This window comes from Ciconia boyciana, chromosome 2, assembly GCF_034638445.1.
Source record: "Ciconia boyciana chromosome 2, ASM3463844v1, whole genome shotgun sequence".
Lineage (NCBI taxonomy): Eukaryota > Metazoa > Chordata > Aves > Ciconiiformes > Ciconiidae > Ciconia > Ciconia boyciana.
In genome coordinates, this window is record NC_132935.1 from 138,280,118 (window position 1) to 138,301,707 (window position 21,590).

The following is a 21,590-nucleotide window of genomic DNA, read 5'->3' on the forward strand; positions in this document are numbered from 1 at the left end:
AAAAATTCATTTCTTGTGTTTGCCTTTCTGGAGAGGAACATGCAGAGGAACTGTTACTTCTTATGAAATTACCTCTGTGAGGTAACTTTAAAAATCAAAGGTAGTACTAGCAATTGCAAGGTAAGTGGTTTTTGTGCTAGAACGGAAGACTAAGGCAGAGGTCGGTCACTGTGTTCTTGTCTCTGTTTCTTTGATGGGTGAGAGGAATTTTAAGAAATCTCCTGGAGATTTCTGATACGACAGTATTCTTGTGATGCCTTCCTTAAAATACTTGTATACTTTTAAATTTTTGCAATAGTGATTCATTGCATTTTTAATAGGACATCTTGGGTTCTTGTAATAGATCAATGTGATAATACCAGATCAAGTTCATGTATTTTTAAGCAGAAGTCCCTACTGTGATTAATGGGGAGTTCTGTTTAAAAGCCAAAGTTATGATATGGTCTGAGATACTGAAACTACTGCCTACATTAATATTTTATAGAAGTTATTACTTATTTCTAAAACAAAAATTGAAAAAAACTATTTATACAGAAGGGTTTGTTAGATATATTTCCAACATCACAAAAATAGACAAAAGCGCTTATTTTAATACAATTGTGCAACACATTTGCCAGATGGAAGTGAGTAATAGTCACTTTTTTGAATTAATTATTTATCTCAGTTGTGTCTGGAATTAAAATGATTTATTATGGAGTGCTCAGATGAAGACATTACTTATTTTGCATACATTGCAGTGACAGGTTTCATATGGTCCTGACAAGACTTCTTCAAAACTGATAAAGATCTATCCTTGTCTGATACACAGCAGCACCTGTATTTTGAATACATCGACGTGGCTTAGTTGCCTTTCCTTCCCATAGTTTTAAGTACTATGTCTATATAATGAAAGCACCACAATTTTAGGGGAAAGTTGCCATTTAAAAATTGAAAATGGGTTTCACAGGAATTCAGCAAACTGTAGATGATAATGAATAATAAATGAACAGAGGATATGCTTGGGAAAATGTATCTCAGCAAGACATAAAGTCGTAGTGCACTTCAAAAGATTTATTACTGGATTGTTATTTCAGTCCAACACGTAGGCAATTTAAATAATGAAATATTTAAAGGTAAATAAAAATAAATGTGTTCTGTACTTGAAGACGCAATTGTATGAAACTTTCTTTGCTTCAACGAATTAGAAGAAAACCAAAAGGATGACAGGTCCAGAACATCATCTAAGTCATATTCATTAAGTTCAGGTCTCCTATTTTATTTTATTCCATTAGTGGCAAACGAAACAACTATAAATAATCCAGAGATATGAGAAACGTTCCTATTTGATCCTTGAATATCTATATTAGCTCTCTTGTGGCCAAGGAGGCAGAGGGAAGACACAGACGAGAAGTATGCATGCTGTGCTCTATGAATAAGATTTCTGTCAAGAGTAAGAAAAAGCAGCAGCTTATCATCTGGGCTTCTTGCTTTTTTTTATTAAAACACACCTTTCAACGCAACTGGGATTTAGGGCAAAACTCAAGGGAAAGATATTGAGTAAACTGTGTGCTTCCAGAGAGAAAATGATAGAACATGTATTCCTACTGCTATTTACTTCTTACACACCGTTTTTCATCAATACATCTAAATGGGCTTTAAAAATTCATATTGTTGTCCCTGCCTTACACGGAACAAGCTGAAGTGCAAGGAGACAGAAATGTTGTACGTAGATCATCCTGCAGGCTGGCAGTCGGGCTGAGAGTACAACCTAAATGTCTTTCCAACTTCATGCAACTAAATTGTAGCATTTTCTTAAAACCAACTTCCTGCTACCTTGTCTGACATTAAAGGGTCAGACTTCCTGCAAGATATAAAAAAGTCAGTGCGCAAAGATATTACATTTAATTTCTGATGTCTGGTTCTAGTAGTCTAGTCGAAAAGCTGTAGCCAGTCTCCGAAAAGCTGTAGCAGTAAATTTCTTCATATCTCAGTGAAGGAGATTTTTGACTTGTTTGCCCTTGGCTAATGTAAGCAGAGACTGGGATTACAAACCGCTGGGCTGGCACAAGCATGATGGCCTGCGTTGACGGATGTACCCTGTGGTTGCGGCAGCCTTGCAACTAGCACTTCTGGCCATCAGCACCACAGCAGGAGGCTACAGTGAACAAGGGAAAGAAATAAAAGGGCAGAAAACAAGACAGAGGCAGAAAAATAAAAGCTTTCACTTAGTCTTGATGCTAACTGAAACAGAAATATTTTGTCTTCTCTTTTTTAATATATCAGCCAGCATGTACTGAAGAAAATCACGTTTAACAAACTGAATTGCAAAATTATTCATGATAGAAGTGAAAGTGATCTGATTTAAAGTCCCTGTAACCTGTGCAATATGGCTGATTACCATGAAATTGCACGAGACTGCACAAAAAACCCCTCTCCTCATAGTACCAAGAAATTGGTACTGCAACACATGCTGATGCCCAAGTGGCATGACAAGGGCTAGTGGTGTTTCTCCATTTAATCTAATTGGGGTTCACTGATGAAGAGTGGAGGGCAAGCCTCAGTTTGTTGAATTAGTGCAAAAATCTGCATTTCCATGTATAGTCACTGAGAATAGTACTAGCAATGAGATTTTCAGGTTAAGTGAGATGTTCTCTTAGCAGTGTTTCAGTTAAAATTTGCTTTGAGGTTTGTGAGTAAATTGAATGTAAAATGCCAATGGGGAGAAAACAGTGAATCTTGGTTCAAAACAAGGGGAAAACCATATCTTAATCTATACAAATCAAATCCTCCTCTTTAATACGCAGTGGATCCTGAATTGGTTTTCTCAATAATCTATCCCTTAAAATCAGATTCCGGTGCAGACAGAGCTGTAAAAATCTACAGGGACACAGATAAGAATAATTTGTGGTGATGTTATTGTTGCTCATATAATTATAGAGCTTTTATTGTAAATGTTAATATTTACTTATGATTACAGTCTGTATAATAATTGGAACTATTGATTTCACAGGTTCGCTCATAATTGGCTCTGCTGTTCACAGGAGTTGTTTTTGTTTTGTTTTTCATTGCCCACTGCATAAGAAAAAACAGCTTCATGCCATGTATTTTCTATCGTTACATTTCTGGTAGCCTTGCACAGAAAAAAAACCCAGCAAATGTAGGAGTTTCTAATATGATTTCTAAAACTGATCTTCTTTAGAAGGCAGTTGAAGAACACATGGACGTTCCTTATCTGATGTCCATGTATAAGTGCTAATTATATTAGAAGGGTTGTACCAACACATCTACCATGGTGTGTGAGCTGGAAATGGTGGTAAACTGGGAGGGTACCAGGGAAGGCATCGTATATGCTCACCATATTTCTACACCTTCTTCAAGCCTCTGTTCTTTGTTGCTGTAGGAGATGGGTACTGGGGTAGGTAGGTCTTTGGTCTGAGTCAGTATAGCTGTCTCACACAGGAGATGCAGAGCAGCTTTCAACTGTTAGTAATCAGAAGAAAACAAAACAGTCATGTGTGGGAGAGATACAAGCAAAGGTTGATAAAGCCTTTCATCCAACTTACAAAGCCTGCAAGAGTGTTTGCTATGTATGGGAATCATCATTTTGTCAGAAGAGCTTTATCTGGCTTTTCAGCCAGCAGTATGACTAGAGAGAGAACATAAGAAGAGGAGTGTGAGGAATATGTTAGTATGGTTTTAACACCACCTCTAAGGAAACTAAGAAATGTTCATGAACCAGCTTTATATGCAAACAGACTGTGGGCTAGAAGAAACTGTATTCAGTATCTTACAATATCAGAAGTATTTATTACAACATGACTAGAGGCTCAAAGCAATGTAATTGCTTTGTAGAACGTAGAAGCTCTATTTCTCTTTAAAGCACGCTGCTTCAATTAAGTATTCCTTTCATGTATTCATTCAATATTCATTTTGGCTGCTACTGCTATGCTATGTAAAGGAAAAATGAATCGTTAGAGGGACTCATGCTAAAAAAAAAAGAGGTTTGGAGGAAGAACTGTTTTAAAACTGAATAATGTTTTGAGAAGTAGCTTAAGTTTATAATAAGTCTAAAGGAAAGGATTTCATTCAACAACACAAAGCCAGATAGTTCTGCACTGTGAGCTGTCAGCCTTTCATGTTTGCGTATGTGCTAGCATATACTTCAGATAATCATGTTGCACCACTACTGCGAGCTGGAGACTCTTGATAGCTTCAGTGTAGATCGCGATTTTCAGGGTGTTACGCTGCTGTACATTCAAATTTCTTTGGGAAGAAATGTGGTATGAAAAGCAGGAGCCCTGATGCAGTTTATTTAAAAATTTGAATCCGCACAGCCAGAGCAACAAAATAAATATCAAACAGTGACAAATATAAAGAGGTGGTTGGGTTTTCTTCTTTTTTTTTTTTAAAGTGTTGGATTAGGTTTTCAGACCTGACTGTCTGGGAGATGAAGAACTAGCATTATATTAAATAAAGGAGAAAATTTTTGAGACTATTTTGTTTCTTTATGTATTTTTTTATGCTATAGAAATAGATGCTTTTTACCTTCTCCATGTTTATAACAGATAAAAAAAAAAATTCAATATCTATTATAATTGTCACAATGTTAAGGTAAAAAAAGCATAAAGCAGACAAAACCCCTCTCTACCAAGTGAAATGTGGTGTTAAAACTACCATGAATTACGGCACAGGAGACTGCTGCATCAACACTGGGAAAGCATGTTAAATTCAAAATTTTTTCTTATGAAGTACACAACCTTGTTTTAGACACACCAGTTTTCTAATATACAAATGGAGTACTTGCTGGAGGCAAATAAGTAAAATTTGGTTCCAGTAATTTGTGAGATTCTAGTATGAAAATGCTCGGTTAGGGAAACACTGAATAAGCGTTATGCTTTTTGTGATGTTGATGTCAGAATTTAAACTGGTGTGGTACTCTTACTTTTATTTCATGTGTGTTACATTCATGATTTTAAGAGAAATTTGAAAACAGATGGATAATGTTAATTACCATGCCATTAATAGTATCACAAACATGTGTGAGTGTATTTTCCCAATGGATATTAATAGGGGAAAAAATAAAAGGGCCCACACTTATGAAGTGCCTTAATTATGTGCACAGCTAGAAAGATATCTAAGTGGCTGATTTTTATATACTTTCAAGTTTGCCTTTTCCTTTATCCCATTGTTTGTGAGTGTGCCCTGGAAAGTTGGGGAAACAATGTGAAATTTGTAGATTAGATTCATCTACGTCACTGTTTTTTAATATTAATTTTTATATTTCCATATTAATTTGAGAAATGTGAACAACTTGTTCTTCAGATTCTGAAATTATTTGAACTGCAGTGTGGCTTACACTCTCCCTTATACTATAAGGAAATAAAAAGATTGACCTAGGAGTCAAATCATTTGTAGGCATATTTGATTCTCCATTATCCTCCTCCGAATCACAGGTGTTATGTTTTATTATGTTGGGAATCCTTTCCTTTTTTATCTCTCTTCCATATCCTGAATCCATTTTCTTTGATGCAGACACTGCCTTGTGTGTTCTTTTCAACCTCTGAAAGAGGAGCCGAGAAAGACAAAAGCGTTAAATAGAAACGACAGTCAAGGTGATCCATAGCACTCCTGGAGGGGAGAGTTTGCTGGCAAACAGAGCAGGCGGCAAACCGTACAGTACCCAGGGAGTCCCGTTACCTGTGGGAAAGAGGCAAAAAAATAAAGGTTTTGGCTATCAGTGATCATCTTCTGTCTTGGCGTTCCCGATAGTATAAATTACAGAATCTGTCTCTCCAAATGTGGCCAGCTTGTGTTGGCAGCATCTCAGGTTCTATATTAAAAAAAAAAGTTTTCAATAATTTATCTAGAATTATGGCGTTTTGCTGTATTACTTCTTCCCAGTGTAATAGGCAACGTGTCTGTATCAGTGAGACTCAGTTTCCTGTTTAGACTTTCACAGTTGGCTACTGCCTGTGATAAAAATACTCCGTTGCAGCAGCAGTTGTTTTTCCTTTGCCGCCATAATTGTGTCAAGCAAATATAGATAATATAGGTATACTGTACCAAGTTATAGACATGCTTATCATATTTTAATTTAGCCAAGTGGATCTGCAAGTGATTTTGGCAGCAGCTCTGAGGCTGATATATTCTCGGTGGTCTGCTGTTCATCGTGCTCCTCGACCAACACCGCTATCTATCAGGAGCTGCAGTTTGCATTCACTGTCATCTCCCGAGTCCTTCAAAGACTTCTTGATCTATGTCTTTTTGACCTCTCTCCAGATTTACTGCTTGGGCTTGAACTGTATCTTGTAATACTGGTGTCCTGACTCTCAGCCCTGTATCACCCAGTTAACCTTCTTGGCCCACATCTCATAATACAAAGAAATTTGAGGTCTCCAATATTGGGTAAGGTTAGCTTGTTCCTGAACTTAGGAAAAGTAGATTTCTGCTAATCAGTCTCTCATTGGTCTTTTTAAATACAATCCTCTCAAAATACTGAAAACTAAGCTGCTCATTGTCTTGTGCAGTCTGAGTCTCTCTCTCTGGCATTAAACTGTTAATGCTACTTACAGGCACCAAACTAGTAACACAAAAGTGTGTCAAAACCAGTTCTCACTGAAAGTACAGCAAAGTTCAGATGAAATCAGTGGTGCAACCCTCATTTGTTAAAAATGGGAGTAATGTCTTGCTTGATGTTTTAAGACATGTTTTGAGTTTTATGTTTGGGGATAGTTGGGGGCTTGTTTTCTCTATTTTTTTGTATTTGTATGTAGGGAAAAGCTCAAGAGATTTTCACATAGCCTTATTTGCCCTGGATCAAAGTTCAAAATAATTTTTTTCTTCTTCAAATAGTGGTAATTTTAATACCTAAGACAATATTTATATATAAGATATTAAATACTACAATAGCTTACTTTGTTCTCAGCAGCAAAGCTATCAGTGCTTTAGTGGGGTTTTTGTCTTGATTTTTTGACTCCATTGTGATCACTCCCTGAAATTTCAGAATAAACTTGCAGTAATGGTTAATTCATGTACTTTCCTGCTCCCTAACAAAAATAAATGTTAATCCTCCAGAAGCTTAGAGGGAATCTTAATATTGTATTTTACAGTAATCTCTTTAGAAGACAAAGAATTACAAATGACATTTTAAACTCACTAAGACTTCAGTGACAACTCCCAACAACAAAAAAAGAAGCAGGCTTCCTATTTATTTCTGTAATTGCCATTTGTAATACGCCGATTAAACAAAAAGCAGAGAAATGATGGTATTTTCATAAGACAAGTACAGTTAAACTATGACTCATTCACCTAAATATGTTTAAAACAAAATCCTAAGAAAAACTTTGTATTCACAGCAGCAGCTTTTTTCCCCAGTGCGAAGTGGTTTAAGCACACATACATCCCATTGCCCGGGCGTAACTGGATCGGTGCACAGCAGGGAGAGCAGAGTGTCTGTGTGAAGACTGCTTTAGTGGGAAAGAGAGAACCTAAAGAATATTCATAAAGAACAAATTAAAACATCATATGAGGCCTTGATTAGGCTCGACAGCTTTCCTAAAGACTTTCTGTTGTTGTTACTAGTGCTTAACATCAGATGAGGATTTGTGAAAAAGCAGCCACCCCCACCTCCTGCAGCCTTTAAGCGATGGTGGTGGGTGAGACTCTTTACATTGCATTCTGCTCATCTCCTTCATTGCTGAGTTGCATATCTACGCTACACTAATTTTTGTGAGATTAATTTTATCCCAAAATTTTACATTTACAAATGTTGTGGTAAATGTACTGCCCATAATAATGATATAATGTAATATAAAAAACACGTTGCAGGTGATCTGTATGTGGTTTTCTCATACTTCTGAGGATCATTCAAAGCCTCTGTCTCCACTGTTTTTTCATCATGTATCTTCAGTGATCTCTTGACCAGCAGGCAAAGAAATATTGTAAGCATGTGCTGAGTGCTTTCTCTTCAATCTGTAGCAATGAGAAAAAAAATTGACAGTGGATTAGGGCTACTTTGGGATGCATTTCTTGTTAGTTGGACAAAGTTGCAGAGCCCCTTTATTCTGTTCAGAGACATTTCTTTTCCTGCTTTTCTGTGATTATTTTCAAATGAGAACCATGTCTGGCCTTGAAGCTTGCAATGTGTTTGGGGCCACTTACATTAGAAGTGAATTATTGTAAGCTCTTTTTGTAATTGGTAGAGAGAGAGAGATGGGTACCTGTAAAGGGAATTGCAGAGGAGCTTCTCTTTTTCTGGGGTCCATCTAAAGAACATATGGCAACAACATTCCTCAGCAAGTGCTTGAGGTTAACAACAGTGACTTGTGATCCTACAAGAAAAGGTGGATAACTTAACTGAAGATTTCAAAGCAGTGTGCAGCTGAAAACTGATGGAAATGTTGGTTAATGTGGGTGCCAGAAATTGTTTTCAAAAGAAAAAAAAAGTTTTGGCATTTCTCAGAATAATTTTGGTCAAAGCAAGTTTCTGGTCTTATTGCTAGAAATACATATTTTTAAAAAAAAAAAAAATTTAAAAGCTGAAGAAAGTAACAAAATGGCAATTCCTCTTCTTCCCCCCGAATAAGACAACTGGGTTAAAGTAAGCTGTTGAGATTGCTGAGATATTCATAGGTATTGTGAAATTAATTCATTGGAAATTAGCTTGAAGCTCTTATTCTAAAGGAGCACTGAGTATGGAAGTGTTAGGGTTTTTTTTTTCTTTTTTTTTCCCCCCATATCTTCCATAACCCCAAAGAGAAATGTGACTAGTTGTGAAGAATGATACCAGTTACACTTTTTTGTTCCTGATTGGCATTACATTTGTTGAAGAAGTAGTTGGTGGAGCCATCTACAAAGATGGGGAGATAGCATAGAAAAGAGAGAAAGTGTGAGAGTGTTGGGGGTATGGCAGGGAGTAGGTGGCCAGACTGCAGGGGGAGAGGGATTTCTAGAGGCTGGAGAGGACAGGACAGAGTTTGCTTCCACTCAGAAAGTCACTGTATGGGAGGGAAGCACAGAGCCACCACGGAGGCTCAACGGGCAGGGGAAGAATTGTGTATAACTAATTTATTTTTTTATTTTTTGCTTTTGCTTTCAGTTTTCTTTCTTTAACTCCTCCCCCCTTCACAAGTTTTAAGTTTCTGCGCAAATGAAATTGGATTTGGTCAAGCGTGGAAGCCCTTTAGTCTTTTGAGGGAGCTCACTAAGGAGAAAGCCTAAACAGATCCCTGCCCCAAAGCTGTGGCTCACTTTAGGGCCCTGTCATAGTCATATAAAGAAGTGTGCAGCAGAGTGAAAATTTAAGATTTTGGAGTACTTGCAGCCTTGTACTCTAAACAGATTATTTTTTATTTAAACTTAAAAATCAACTTAATGTAGATAAGGAGGAGGGTCAGATATTTCACTAATACCTCTCTGTCAACAATTACATGAACCTGGAGGTGCTAAGTAGTAGTTTGTTCAAAGGTTCACATAAATGTGGTTTGTTGGTACTCACCGACAATGCTTTTATAAAATTGCATACTACTTCACAGCAAAAACAAAATAATGCAGTTTAATACATCAGCCTATCTGTGCGCCTCATCGTTATTTTGGATCCACTTCTAAAAACAGCATTCTTGTAATATAATGAAAGAGCTTATTTTTGCCCAATTATCACACTCCATGTACAGACTTTTTTTCATATTTACATTGCCAAAGGCAGTAGTTCGTGCATTGAGGCTGAGATATTTATCATCTGCATTAGTATAAACATGTCAATGAATTGGATTGAAGATACTTAGATGTCAAGCACAATTTTTAGGTACAATGTAATTTCTTGGATAATTGATGATTGGAAATTTGGTAGAATCCCAAATGGGCAAACTCTTCATCTGGAGTACAGTAAAGACCTGATCTTTAAAAAGAGGGATTTCTTCCTTGAACACACATAGTACACACAAGGGTGCAGTGATCCGATAAGACAGAAGTTTGTAGTTTGCAAGATGAATGATTTAGCTTTATTTCAATCACAATTATTTTAGTATCTCTGCTTTAGTTGGAGATTTTCTGCAGTCTTTATTCTTTTAAAGTTGGCAAGTGTCCAAAGTGGTGTTCTGGGGAAATGATATCTCTTAACTCAGTGTAAACAGACTTAAATTAAATACAACAATGATTATGTCATTTGTGGAAGGCTGGTTAGAGATAAAGTAGGGTAATCATGCTGAAATGGAAACGGAAGTGTATTTGTATTTAATATACATTTATTCTTCTGGATAGCTAGCTAAACCTTGGAAACCCTAATTCAAATTTAATCTGCAAAAAATATGGAGGAGTTTCCATGGGCTGAATCAGTCTCTGCCAGCTGGCATTGCTATCGAGTATTAATGCTTAGGACTTTAGAACTACAAACAAACTGTTCAGCCACAGCGTCCGCTTAAAAAAGAGGCAATGAGGAGCAGAGGCTAAGTGTATAGCCTATCATCAGCCCTTTCCCAAACTGCTACTGAGGCTAATGTTGGATGAACAGCTGAAAGTTGTGTTGAAGTCAATGAGAGTTTTAAAGTTCATGGGAATCAGTAATAAGATGTGGCTTCATATTCCTTCCAGTCATTCAATAAGAAGGTGTGGTAAATAATTTGTACCTGCTATAGTTTGTTTAACTTACACTTGTGCAGTACCAGAAATATTCTGTTAACCTGCTTTGGAAATGGCAAAGGCTCAGCCCAGCATCTCTCACAACTTTACTCACACAAATAGTCTTGTTACTGGGGTCATTCAGATGAAGGAGGATTGCTTGGCCTGGCCCCAGTTTCTTCATGGAACATGAGCACTCTGCAGTCAGAGAAAATGTCTTCTGTGTGACCAACTGTCTGCAGATAGACATCTTTTATTTGGGAAATGGTTACAGGTTTTTTTCGAACTGCTTGTTCTTTTCCTCTTTCATAGTAAGTCAGTGCATGGTGTGTATGAGGGGAGGTCGTAAAAAAACCTGAAAAACAGAGGGTTTTTTACCCTCTGATTTGTGGATTTTGTGAGTTGAACTGGGTGAATATCACAGTTTTAATAATGGAACAAGCAATCGTATCAGCTTTCAAGGATATAGGTTTTTATTGGTTTTGTTGACACTAATTATAACAATACGTCAAGTATTTACCATAGACCTTAGAGATTTTAAAAAAGCAATGGCTTTTGTTCTTTGGAGAGTAACCAGCTGGTATGTCTCTGTTTTCAAGAACTTATTCTGTGTAATCATTTCACAGATTGTGTGGAACAAACACTCCTTAACTGGCTTTTAATTTTTATTTTAGTTATAGTAAAGGAAAGAACAGAAGTGGCCTACCTGAAATTACCTCTATTTTCCAAAACGTATTATGTTGTTGTTCTCATTATGTAACATAATATGGAAGGAAGAGAATGTGATATTGGTTGGCATCAGGGTATAAAGAGTAGTGCAGTAGAAATGCGAAGCAAAAACCAAAACAGTCTAGGAAAGGGTATTCATGCAGGTGAGAGAGAAGATTAGATTCATGCCTTGGAGGGGAGGACTTTGGCTCCTATCTTGCTAGTCAAAACATCAACTACGTGATGGCTTTGTGATTGCTCAGTTCTTAGTTCTCTAATGTGATTAATTCACAGAATCACAGAATCATATAGGTTGGAAAAGACCTTTAAGATCATTGAGTCCAACTGTAGACCTAACACTACCAGGACCACCACTACACCATGTCCCTAAGCACCTCATCCAAACGTCTTTTAAATACTTCCAGGGATGGTGACTCGACCACTTCCCTGGGCAGCCTCTTCCAATGCTTGATAACCCTTTCAGTGAAGTAAAATTTCCTAATATCCAGTCTAAACCTCCCCTGGTGCAACTTGAGGCCATTTCCTCTCGTCCTATCACTTGTTACTTGGGAGAAGAGACCGACCCCCACCTCCCTACAACCTCCTTGCACATACACAATTCCTGTGTATGTTCTTGAAATTAAATATTCAATTTGTCTAGGATAAAAAGTGAAATGCATCTGTAATCATAAAAATAGGAGACAAAGAATAATCCTCTATTTGTTTTGTGTTTTCCAAGTTCGAGTTTCCCCAAGAATGAAATTCTTAGAGATATAGGAAATGCAAAACTGGTTCTGTGAGCTTGGTTTTGCACCATGGCAGAAAAACAATTGTGTGTGCAATGTTAGCATCTTCTCTTGTTTTCCAGGTCCATGGGGGAGATGCATGGGAGATGAATGTGGTCCGGGTGGCATCCAGACGCGAGCGGTGTGGTGTGCCCACGTGGAGGGCTGGACCACACTGCCCACGAACTGCAAGCAGCCGGAGCGGCCGGACAACCAGCAGAGCTGTTTTCGGGTCTGCGACTGGCATAAGGAGCTGTATGACTGGCAGATTGGCAGCTGGAACCAGTGCCGGCCCGTCCTCTCCCGGAGCCACGAGAAGCCCCTGGAGTGCCTCAGAGGGGAGGAAGGGATCCAGACAAGGGACATCACCTGTATCCAGAAGTCCAATGGGGTGCCGGCTGAGGATGTCATCTGCGAGTACTTTGAGCCGAAGCCCCGCCAGGAGCAGGCGTGCCTCATCCCGTGCCGGCAGGACTGCATCGTGGCTGAATTTGCCCCCTGGTCAGAGTGCTCCAAGACCTGCGGCAATGGGCTTCAGCATCGAACTCGGCACGTTGTGGCTCCACCGCAGTTCGGTGGGTCTGCTTGTCCTAACCTCACCGAGTTTCAGATCTGTCAGTCCAGCCCGTGCACTGCTGAAGAAAGCCTGTATAGCCTAAACGTGGGACCCTGGAGCTCATGCTCAGTGCCCCATTCGAGACAAATAAGGCAAGCAAGGAAACGAGGGAAGAACAAAGACAAGGAAAAGGACAGAGAAAAGGCAGTTCGGGATCCCGAGGCTCGTGAGTTAATTAAGAAGAAGAGGAATCGAAACAGACAGAATAGACAGGAGAACAAATATTGGGACATACAAATTGGGTACCAAACCAGGCAGGTCACATGTACTCACAGAAATGGGAAAACTGCTGCTCTGAGGTAATCACTATTTATTAATTTGCACATCTTTATTTTTCTCTGTTTAAAGTAAAGCATGCATAAGTGCACGCTGGTATTATTTTACACGATCCTGAATCTCAATATGGGGCACACGCTATTTCCAGTATGAACATCCCTCATCAAGCTCAAGATGTTTCTATGATATGAAACATGCACACTGTGCTGGTGATCATACTAAGCATCACATAAATGTGCACTGTTAAGCTATACTAACTCCCTAGGTTCTGTTTGTCTCAATAGATTTCCCCCAAAAGCTTGAAGATACTTGTCAAATATCTGCTCTGTTTCTGTGGGTTCAGGGAGGTTTTTGCTCTCCAACAAGTCATGCACGTTTGGAAGAGGTGATGTTACTGCTTTTAAGGTTCTGGTCACAAAGACTAACAGGAAACTGGGCTGAGTCTCACTCACAGCAAAAGTAGAAAACAGAGAGAAAGATGCTGCAGGAGAAGGCAGTATCTATTCTTTCCAGTACCTTTTGTTTTGAAATAGAAGAGCATGAGATACTGTTTGTCCTTCTTGATTCTTATGGCAAAATTCCTGAAAGGGAGAATGTGAAACCTCTTTGTTTCTTCTATGTGCTTCCTCTTTTTCTTTCTCATCTGCACCTTTATGCTGTCTGTCTGTTTTTTTCTGATATTTTTATTTATTTATTTATTATTTTACTTTTCAGGAGTTTTGGCAGTCACAGGTGTTTTGATAACTCTTTCCATAGGCTTCTGTGTACTTTTCTGCAACTGTATTACCTTCTACTTGTTTGTTTTACCTGGCGTTCTCTTGCTAGCTCATTTTTTCCTTCCCATCCCCCTGAATGTTTTTGTCCCGCTAAAAAGTCTTCTTTCAGTCTAGTCTACCTTTTTCTGTCTTTGATGTGATTCTTTCTATTTCCTTCCCTCTAGTTCAATACATGATTAATCAATTTTACTTCAACTGTGAAATGACTAAGATATCTTGCTGAATGAGGCTGACATACATTGCTGCTAGGTTAGTGTTTACGAACTTTTTTCATGGTATTTTACTTTGGAGTTTTTGTTGTGCCAATTAAACATTCTATCATGGAACTTGTAATCGCTTCAACCTTTTGTATCAGAAACCATATATTATAGTTTTTCAAGTGTAGTAAACATTTTTCGAGTGTATTTCCTTTCAAGAGAGGATCCAGCAGTAAAAGAGGAAAATGATGAGAGGTCCCTGGCTTAAGGGAAGAACTGAAAGTTTTGGATTGTTTAGTTGGAAGGAGGGACATATGAGCTAAAATGTGAAGTGTCTGTGAGTATGTAAAAACCTCACCAGGAAGAATGGAACGAGCTGTTCTCTATGTATTATGGATGTATAGGAAAAACAATGATGGGCTAATCACAGCAGTGCTGAATGAGGTTAGACTTCGCAATACTGGGAATAGTGAAGCTCTGGAAAAGATTGCCTGGGGAATGCGTGGCACCTCCATCTTCAAAGGTTTATAAGAATAGGCTAGAAATGCATGTGTCAGTAATGATACGCCTCCAGTAACCCTTGGTTAAGGAAGAGGGGCCAACTGCATATTTTTTTGCAGCCTCCTCTAGCTCTGGTTTTCTACAGTTCTTTCAGATTTTGACCCACACTTGGATGAATGTCTGCACAAGGAATCTCAAAATCAGCTTGCTCAGGCAGTCCCAGGTCTTGGCTGCAGCACTGGCTCAGTGCTGGTACAGGAGAGGTTGCCTTTACCCCTTCCTTTTCCAGCCTCACATCATGCAGCCCACACTGTGCCTAGCCCAGGAACATCATTACCCTTTAAACATAGGGAATAATTTATCAAACATATCAGTTGCTAGCAGATAGCAGTCAGCTGCTCTGTTTGAAAGTCCCCAAGTTTTTGTTAGGTTGAACAAATAATTCAGAACTACTGTATTAAAAAAAAAGGGGGGGGGGGATCATTCGTGTGCTGAGGCTCTGATAAGTGGTAAAAGAAAGTAAAAGTATAATTGGAAGTCAATGGCATACACTACTCATCATCTTTACACTCGCTCTTGAATTCACTCAGATCAGTAATGCTGTCTTAATTTCAGGTACCTCAGTGTATTATACCATATATGCACATTTCAGGCTGTAGCAGGGAAATGGATGAAACCCTCTTGCCTGAGGCAGTGAAACAATAGATAATACAATGTAGGAGCAATTCTTCACAGGAAAGAAAATGATACAAATGATGCAGTGGACATTTTGATGTCTAATAGATATAATTTTATGGTGTAAATGCACAAAGGATTTCTAATAGTCTTCCTATCAAGTTTAACATAGAATCTTTTTTTCCAGTTGCATAGTGAAAACAAGAAAATTTGGTTAAATGACTCACGTGAGAAATTCTGGCACTGATCCATTGGCTTCAGAGACCTATCTATGTATGTCATCTATATATCCATTTGTTTCATTTACGTTGCACTCTTCACTAAGTGGTCAAATGCTTTATTCTATGATTGGCATTCCATAATCTCAAGCAATAGAATTATTTTTCTGCCCAGGTTGTCAATGCAGCCAGCTGAAATGATTTTATAATCTCCATCACATAGTAACTGTGTTACTAAATAATATAGACAAGTAAGGTGACTGGAAAACCTGCCGTGCTCATGTGAAATGCTCTTCAGCTTGAATAGTCCATTTTCAGGGAGTTTTGACTTCAGCAATCAGAAACAATCAGCCCCCTGGCAGCATGACTGAAAGAAGAAGAAAAACCCTCAGGCGAGTAATATTTTTTGCAGAGGTAGCAAAATTGGTATAGTATAAAAAGGGTTTAAAAAAACAAGTTTCAGAAGGGTGCTCCAAAGAAAATGGTTCTGTAACGCTGTCAGCAAAACTTCAAAAAGGCAAATTCTCTTGACACATCAGCACACCAGGCATGGTAAAGAGAAGTGAAACAAGAAAATCAAAGTGTAATTTATACACTTTATTGCCGAGTGAACAATACGGAGTCTCCTGTGAAGGATGAAATATTGGATTTTGTATTGCTCATTCTGCAATAATGTACATGTTACATGACCTATATTTGCTTTATGTTTCCCTTAGTCTGAAATTCTGGTGCACTGAAAATATTTTAAAAATAGAATTGTTGGAGAAGAAAGAATTCAGTACTTAAAGCTGACTTGTAAAATGACCATTCTGGATAGCTAACAAAACCTGAACAATGTTGCTGTTATTGTAGAGGACAATACTGATGCTCTGAAATGTTTCCTCTTTTTTTTTTTGGTGAAAGTAGAGTTTTGGTGAAAGCAGAGGTCTCACAGAGAGCCGTTAGACAACAAACTGTCAAGGTAGAGAAACATAAAACGTGTGTAAAAGTTCATTTTGAATTACAAATCTGTTTGCACTATTATAGGTTGCAATGATTGTGCCTCATGTTAAGCCTATCATTTTCTATTGTAATATATACTCTGGTTTTGCTTTCTTCTATTTCTGCCAAATTGTTACCATTGGGTCTCAAACATTTCCTCATAATTGTCTTCCTGAGCAGACTTTTGGGGGAAAGTTTAGCAAAAATGTTTTGGCTGGTTTTGTACAAGTCTAAGAAACGTATTTTGTTTTAGCAGTGTTTAATTCATACAACCATTTTACTGAGATGCTTTATTGAGAACCCACTGGATTGGGGAAAGAATTTGATATTTGGAAGGACTGGAGCAGGTTATGAGCACAGATATATATAACTGTAAGAACATGGAACAGAAGAAGAGTATCTTCTTGGCCCGGTATGTTTTTGCATTTCAGCGAAGATTTTGAAAGTCACTGACAAAGTGCATAAAGTTCCCCTGTAGCAGTCAGTCTGCAGGCATGGGGACAGCCTGCAACTGCTCAGAATCATTGAGCTCAAATGCCTGCACATGGAGCTGGAGTTAAAGCAGTTCTGCAAGGATATAAGTGCCTATTTAAAAAAAAAAAAATCCCAGGAATTTCTACACTATTTCCTTTCTTTTTCTCCATCATTTGGATATGGCTTATTTATCTTCCTTAAGCTGGGACCAAAACACCCATGTCTGAATGGGTGGAGAAATCCAGGAGACCAAGTAGGAAACTGTCCCCACCAGCTCTTTTGCTGTGGTTCCCAGAACTGGTTAATATTCCCTGGTGTCCTGGTTTCGGCTGGGATAGAGTTAATTTTCTTCCTAGTAGCTGGTATAGTGCTGTGTTTTGGATTTAGCATGAGAATAATGTCAGAACACACTGATGTTTTAGTTGTTGCTAAGCAGTGCTTACACTGGTCAAGGACTTTTCAGCTTCCCATGCTCTGCCCGCAAGGAGGTGCACAAGAAGCTGGGAGGGGGCACAGCCAGGACAGCTGACCGCAACTGGCCAAAGGGCTATTCCATACCATATGGCGTCATGCTCAGTATAGAAACTGGGGGAGTTGGCCAGGGGGCAGCGATCGCTGCTCGGGGACAGGCTGGGCATCGGTCGGTGGGTGGTGAGCAATTGCATTGTGCATCACTTGTTTTGTATATTCTTTTATCATTATCATTATTATTATTTTCTTTTCCTTTGCTGTCCTATTAAGCTGTCTTTATCTCAACCCATGGTTGGGTTTTTTGTTTGTTTTTTTGTTTTTTGACCCCCCCCCCCCCCCCCCCCCCCGATTCTCTGCCCCATCCCGCCAGAGGTGGGGGGGAGGGTGAGCGAGCGGCAGTGTGGTGCTTAGTTGCCAGCTGGGGTTAAACCATGACACCTTGGCAGCACTTCTGTGGCAGAGACCTGTTTGTGAAGCTGAACACTGTTGATAACTTGAAGTGAGAATTCAAGAAACAGTAAAATTTAGATATATTCAGGGCTTTTATTTCTTTGTTGGGAAATAATGCATTTGATCGTATGATCATGTTTCATTTGTTTCACCTCTGTCCTCAGAAAGTAATTATCTGTTACTTACTTTCATCCTCCTCACTGATTCTGTGCAGTCATGCAATATCTAGCAAACTATATCCTCACCTTGTAATGAATTAAACTCTCTTGGAAGTTTCCATTATGGTCTTATTGCAGCACTTTACTAACTTTCAAGTTTGGGAGAGTTCAAGCTTTTATTTATTCCGATATTATAGTTGAGACATGAGAGATGACAGTAGGGCCAAAATTATTGAATCGTCTTGCTAATTTTGAGCATCCAGTTTGAGGTATATAATGCCTGATTTTTCAGCTTGCTTCACATAGACCTGTATCTGCTTAAAGCACAGCCGCTATATTCACTAGTGGCCACAAGTCTTAAGCTGGATACCCAGGGACTGAGAAATTAGAGAATGGCCAACCGAGTATTTTGGCTGGTGAGCCAAGTGATACTCGAGATGTATTGGCAGAAAAAGAGAGAGAATCTGCTCCTCTAGGATGACATTTTAACTTTGTTCACCTTTCCAGGTCCTGAAACCTCCTAATCCAAGTGCTCACCTTCCAAATCATGCAACAAATGCCTCCATCCGCTTTATGGACTCTCTCTCCTTTTAAGTTATAGACTGTGTGGAGGAGGACAAAAAAAATACAGTATAAGCCTGTTGCTTTCTTTATGCCATTGATTTGGAGAAGCAGACAAGTCACCCTGAGGTATATGCTGTCAGACAGCAAATAGAAGAGAGATTCAGACATATAATACAGCAGCTCAGTTTGTTGGGCCCTGTAATATATTCCTTTCTTAGAAAAAGTCTTAAAAGATTCTCTGTACTTCTCTGAGCTGCTCCATGAGGCAACAGGCAGAAAGGGGGATGTATGCGAAGATGGCAGTGGCTAAGGTGGAGTAGCTTCAAGGAGACAGGCTGTGGGAAGGTGAGGGAATAGCAATGCAGAGAGGACAGGTTGGAGAGACGAAGGAGCATGAGCAACTTCTAGCTTGTTCATTGAGGACCAGATGGAAGCGTGCATGTCTACAGGTGTTTTTTATGTTACTGGAAAGGCAGCTCTGCAGCTGTTTTTGTAGAGGAAGCCTCCAAGCTCACCACACTGTAAGGGTTTAGAAACTGTAAGTGGTTCACTAACAGAACACCTCTAAATATCGCATATTTGGATAATGAGCTATATACAGTCATCTTGATAAATTAACTTGGAATCACTTAAAGCACATGCTATTAACAAATGGAGAACAGGGAAAAAGAAAGTCATCTTGGAAGAAAAACCTTCTGATGACTAAAAACTGCAGGGTAATTGTCAGATACATTGGGATAATAAAAAAGTAAAATATTATTAGAGAAACAGGATGCAAGCATATTGCTTTCCTACCATTTTTCACTGTGCTTTTAGAATTTTTGAAAGTCAGAAGCATCCTGTAGCTTTTTCGTGTGATTTTGGTGGAGACAGTAGTTTCTGTGGATATGCATAATATTATTCACTGGGTGTTCCTTTCTATTCTAAGTACCTGCTCCATCATCTTACTGAGGCTGCTGTTTTGACAGTGCCTTGTCAGTATTGCTATACATTTGACATACCATGCCAAAATCTAGATTTAAGATGGAAACGTACACACTGTTCTGAATAATTGAAACAACAGCAATGAACCATTTCTTTCTCCACACCATATTTTAACTCTTTTCATATAGTGAACAGTTGTTCTGTCATTTAGATGTATGACATACAGAACATATATTTCTGTGCAAAGCATCAAGATTGGATGCCTTTCTAGAATATATTTTTTATTCAAATGCATGTAAGTGGTCTTCCTTAGCAAAATATAATACCTTGTAATGTAATGAGGGTCGAACTGCATGTTCTGATAATCTCTTGTGGCCTTAAATCCTATGAATGAATGAATTAATTCTATGAATGAATGCTATGTTGATTTCCTAGACTTAATTTAGTAAGAGATTAAGATGCACAGTGGTAAATGGAATTAGGCACTGAGATCTTTAACAAAGATACTCCTACGCTGTACTTTTATGCATCTTTTCTGCCTTGTTGTCAGAGAATTTTTATGTGCCTAATGTGACTTCAATATTCCTAAATAAATAAATACGAATCAAGCAATATTTTTCTAAGTTTTGGACATCTTTATATTGGTATCATATCATAGTCTGTAAATAGTCCCATAAGGAACAAACTAGAATATATTACTTGTTTAGAGTTATTTTGTTTTTTCTGTTATGTGACTGCTAAGCGTAGTCTGGGACATAGAGTATACCCCCATTTTCTCGATGAGCTTTATAAAGTTATGGTACAGCATGTGAGCTGAGCATCCTCCTAGGAGATACTGTCCCCCAAGGAGTGGGGGACTGCACAGGATAGGAAGTCACAGAGTTCTGCTTCACTTGCAGACCCCCAGAATGGCAGAGTTGGGTACTTCAGTGCCTAACTTTCAGTGGTCCCATGGAAAATAAAATGTCCAGCCTACTTCCTAATATTGACCACTTTTTTCCAAATGTTGGAAACTGAAACGAAACCAGGGATATTGTCAAAGCTAGGCATCAATACAGGGAACAAATCTAAAATAATCACAGAATCACAGAATCATATAGGTTGGAAAAGACCTTTAAGATCATCGAGTCCAACTGTAAACCTAACACTACCAAGACCACCACTATACCATGTCCCTAAGCACCTCATCCAAACGCCTTTTAGATACCTCCAGGGATGGTGACTCAACCACTTCCTTGGGCAGCCCGTTCCAACGCTTGATAACCCTTTCAGTGAAGAAATTTTTCCTAATATCTAACCTAAACCTCGCCTGGTGCAACTTGAGGCCATTTCCTCTCATCCTATCGCTTGTTACCTGGGAGAAGAGACCGACCCCCACCTCTCTACAACCTCCTTTCAGGTAGTTGTAGAGAGCAATAAGGTCTCCCCTCAGCCTCCTTTTCTCCAAGCTAAACAACCCCAGTTCCCTCAGCCGCTCCTCATAAGACTCTGCTCCAGACCCTTCACCAGCTTCGTTGCCCTTCTCTGGACACACTCCAGCACCTCAATGTCTTTCTTGTAGTGAGGGGCCCAAAACGGAACACAGTATTCGAGGTGTGGCCTCACCAGTGTCGAGTACAGGGGCACGATCACTTCCCTACTCCTGCTGGCCACACTATTTCTGATACAAGCCAGGATGCCATTGGCTTTCTTGGCCACCTGGGCACACTGCTGGCTCATATTCAGGTGGCTGTCAACCAACACCCCCAGGTCCTTTCCTGCCTGGCAGCTTTCCAGCCACTCTTCCCCAAGCCTGTAGCGTTGCATGGGGTTGCTGTGGCCCAAGTGCAGGACCTTGCACTTAGCCTTGTTGAACCTCATACAATTGGCCCCAGCCCATCGATCCAGCCTGTCCAGGTTCCTCTGTAGAGCCTTCCTCCCCTCAAGCAGATCAACACTCCTGCACTACTTGGTGTTGTCTGCAAACTTACTGAGGGTGCAGTCGATCCCTTCGTCCAGATCATTGATAAAGATATTAAACAGAACTGGCCCCAACACAGAGCCCTGGGGAACACCACTTGTGACCGGCCGCCAAGTGGAGTAAACTGCATTCACCACCACTCTTTGGGCCCGGCCATCCAGCCATTTCTTAACCCAGCGAAGAGTACACCCGTCCAAGCCATGAGCAGCCAGTTTCTCCAGGCAAAAGCTGTGGGAAACTGTGTCAAAGTGTCCTGGTTTCAG

General features: G+C 39.3%; 1 protein-coding gene across 1 annotated transcript in view; it reads left to right on the forward strand.

Annotated features, from left to right (window-relative positions):
- The window catches only part of THSD7A (thrombospondin type 1 domain containing 7A), a 214,159-nt gene that overhangs the window by 70,182 nt on the left and 122,387 nt on the right, over positions 1 to 21,590 (forward strand). Inside the window, exon 2 of the mRNA XM_072851481.1 lies at positions 12,170 to 13,001. Coding sequence (XP_072707582.1) covers positions 12,170 to 13,001 — 832 coding nt within the window. The remainder of the gene's footprint in view (positions 1 to 12,169; positions 13,002 to 21,590) is intronic.